General features: G+C 35.6%; 1 protein-coding gene across 1 annotated transcript in view; it reads left to right on the top strand.

Moving 5' to 3' along the window:
- LOC111392718 (vacuolar-sorting protein BRO1-like) overlaps positions 1–377 on the top strand; it is a 6,106-nt gene extending 5,729 nt beyond the window's left edge. Inside the window, exon 6 of the mRNA XM_023018111.1 lies at positions 171–377. Coding sequence (XP_022873879.1) covers positions 171–362 — 192 coding nt within the window. The 3' untranslated portion in view covers positions 363–377. The remainder of the gene's footprint in view (positions 1–170) is intronic.
- The last annotated feature ends 2,589 nt before the right edge of the window (positions 378–2,966 follow it).

The following is a 2,966-nucleotide window of genomic DNA, read 5'->3' as shown; positions in this document are numbered from 1 at the left end:
GGGGGGACATTCCAGTTATACAAGATTCCTAGCATTTGAAAGTTGTGATTAATCTGATTTTTCTCTGTTCTATTTAATATTATCATAATGTATGAACGGAACTGAGATTTTGCTATCGAGAATTTTATATATCATTTGGCAAATCATTTTCCTTATGGTGTGTCTCTTAGGATGATATACTACCCAAGTTGATGACTTCCACTGGCTCTTACGAGGATCTTTTTAGAAAGGAGATCTCAAAGTATGATCACATTTGTCAAGAGATCACAAAAAACCTTGAGGCACAAGAACAACTACTGATGCAAATTCAGGTATATATTTTCGTTTCTCATGCGAAAGATTTCATTTTCCAGCTGAAATGAAAACTAGGATCAGGTCATCTACGTTAAACTTTATTTGATGTTGGCATGCCTTGTTGAATTTTTTGTACAGTGACTTCATTTCTTTTATTTCAAATTGTGATTCTGGACTTAAATGCCAAATATAATGAGAAGGTTACCTTCTCTGTAATCTGGAACCATTTTTATGAATTTGGCTTTGAATAAGGGATTTAAGTTTTGAGACTTGGAAGGATATATTTGCTATTGAACGATTGCAGTTAAATCGCCTTCTTTGGGTATGGACTTGAGCGTCAAAATTATCAGGTTTACAAGTTAGGAGATTGAAATTTTGTAATAGCAGGATTAGAAGTTGTACAGCTTGGGAAATTTAAGCCTTATTTCGTAGCTGGAATTTCCTAGAATATACAAGCGGTTTCAAACAGGACATAGTTCTACACAAAATGAAGACTGGAATGTCCTTTCCAATGGTTAATTTGATATACAATTATGACAGTGTGACACCCAGAGTCCAATGACCCAGGTATCTTTGTAACTTTGTTCATAAAGTGTAAAAATATTTAAAAAGATGAAGACACAATCTATAAACATATATTCGTGAGTCAAAACATATAAAAAGTAAGCTTCATATTTCTTAATAACGAAACCTAATTGCGTATTCGCGGATTCCGACTCCAAATACAATTAATGAAAAGTACATGGATAAAACTTAATGGTTTTATTTCTCTTTGCATAAAACACCTTAAGAAAGTTTACTTGGCCCTTCTACTATTTCCCCATCATAAGCCATTCCATGCTTCGACCACCACATGCCCTAATTTCCTGAGGGGGAAAGGAGAGGAGTGAGATAAATCTCAATAATCAAGTAGCATAGTTCAATTAGGGAATATGACATGGTCATAACTTACAAGTTGAGAATGTGAGTTTTAAGCCAATTCTATGTAGACTCAGAATTCACGTGTAGTACTGCGAGTCCAATCCGCCTTGCATATCATATCATATTGGACCCGTATCATCATGGAAGACTAAAGGATACTCAAATAATTAAAGCAGGATGATTTTAGTGAGAAGATGAGGAAAAGAAATGATAAAGCTTCAAAACTTTGATTCCCTCATTTAAAACCTTGTGAAAATTTTTGAAGCTTTAAAAACACATACTTCCTCTCCTCTCCTGAATGCTTTGTTTTCTAACAAAAAAGAGTTGTTAGGATAAAAACATGTATGGCGAAAGGAAATTGAGATCTTGTAGGAAGTTCTGTTCCACATGCAAAAATTAGGATATTTTGAGTAACTCTTAATCTTTACTCAACGACCCTTGGGAATTGTTTGGAGATGTGGAAAATATGATCCTTGAAGGACCTAGGGGAAAGTCTCCCAAAATTAAGAAGACAATGATGTTTTTTTTGTGTGTGTGTGTGTGATAATGTGTATATGGCTGAATGTTTTTGTGTTGTCTTGCATAAAGGATAGGTATTTATAGGGAATTTAGGGTTTTCTTTGCATTGAAACTTTCGATCTAATTGTCTATCTACCTTATGTGCAAGGAAATATAAATTCACTTATTCTTATATGAAAGTACATACGTGATTTTAGACTTGTTAAGGAAGTAAATCAATTAGGAATAATGTATTTTAGGCAAGAGAATTATTTGGTTTATTTAGTTTCAATATGTGTATATGATACTTTTCTATATAATGAAAGAAGATGAGAGGAAGAGATCACCTTCTTCTCTGTAGTCCTTATACCAATTTCTTGTTTGAAATATGGTATCAAAGCAATGTTTTTGAGGTTTGGTATTTCCTTCCACTTTTTCTCCTGAGCAAAATCGTCCCTTTCTTTTCTTTTCTTTCATTCCTTTTTCCTCCACTAAAAGTCACATCTGAATCGGCAATTTTGCTTCCTAGACGAGACTGGTGGTATGGTTGATTAAAAGACCCTCGAAGAGTTTGTAAATGACGGTGGCCGGTCGGTGATTGTAGTGGCAATTGTGGGTTGCGACAATTTTTTTGGCGTTGACAGCAGGGTCAGCTTCTTCAGTAGTTGAGTGGCGTTGTAGTTGTAGTGGGTCGTGGTTCTTGGTATGTTATGCGTTGTCGGAGTGCACTTCGGTACCAATTTCTGTTTCTTCTTGATTGGCGATTAGTGATCTATTTCTTCTTGATTGGCGGCGCGGTGGTTCGCGGTTGGTAACGGATTGCACTTCGTTGCCAATATTTCCGCCAATTTTTGGACTTGATTTGGGCAGTCTAAAATTGATTCGAAGTAGAAGACGTGGGCTGTTTAATTTGAATTGTAGGCTAATTGGTTTTAAGTTATGGGCTGATTAATTGGTGCTATTGGGCTCTCGGGCTTAAGTCCAATGATTTCATTATCCTCTTGATCCCATTGATCATTGAGACTAGATTCAACCTTTTGCAAAATCACTTTCTTAGGATTTTACAGACGGCTTGTCTAAAGTTAAGTGGTTAAATAAACCTTTGCCCCACAAGAAGACTTTAACACTCCTCGCCCAATAAGTGTAATTTCTTTTATTCAATTTTTCAGATGCCATGGGGCAGTTAGATTGAACATCTCTATTGTGGATGACATGATACTAACCACACAAACTAGTACTTTGGCCATAGAGAA

The sequence above is a fragment of the Olea europaea genome, unplaced genomic scaffold, assembly GCF_002742605.1.
Source record: "Olea europaea var. sylvestris unplaced genomic scaffold, O_europaea_v1 scaffold969, whole genome shotgun sequence".
Lineage (NCBI taxonomy): Eukaryota > Viridiplantae > Streptophyta > Magnoliopsida > Lamiales > Oleaceae > Olea > Olea europaea.
Note: the sequence above shows the minus strand (reverse complement) of the source record. Positions and strands in the feature narration are given on the sequence as shown.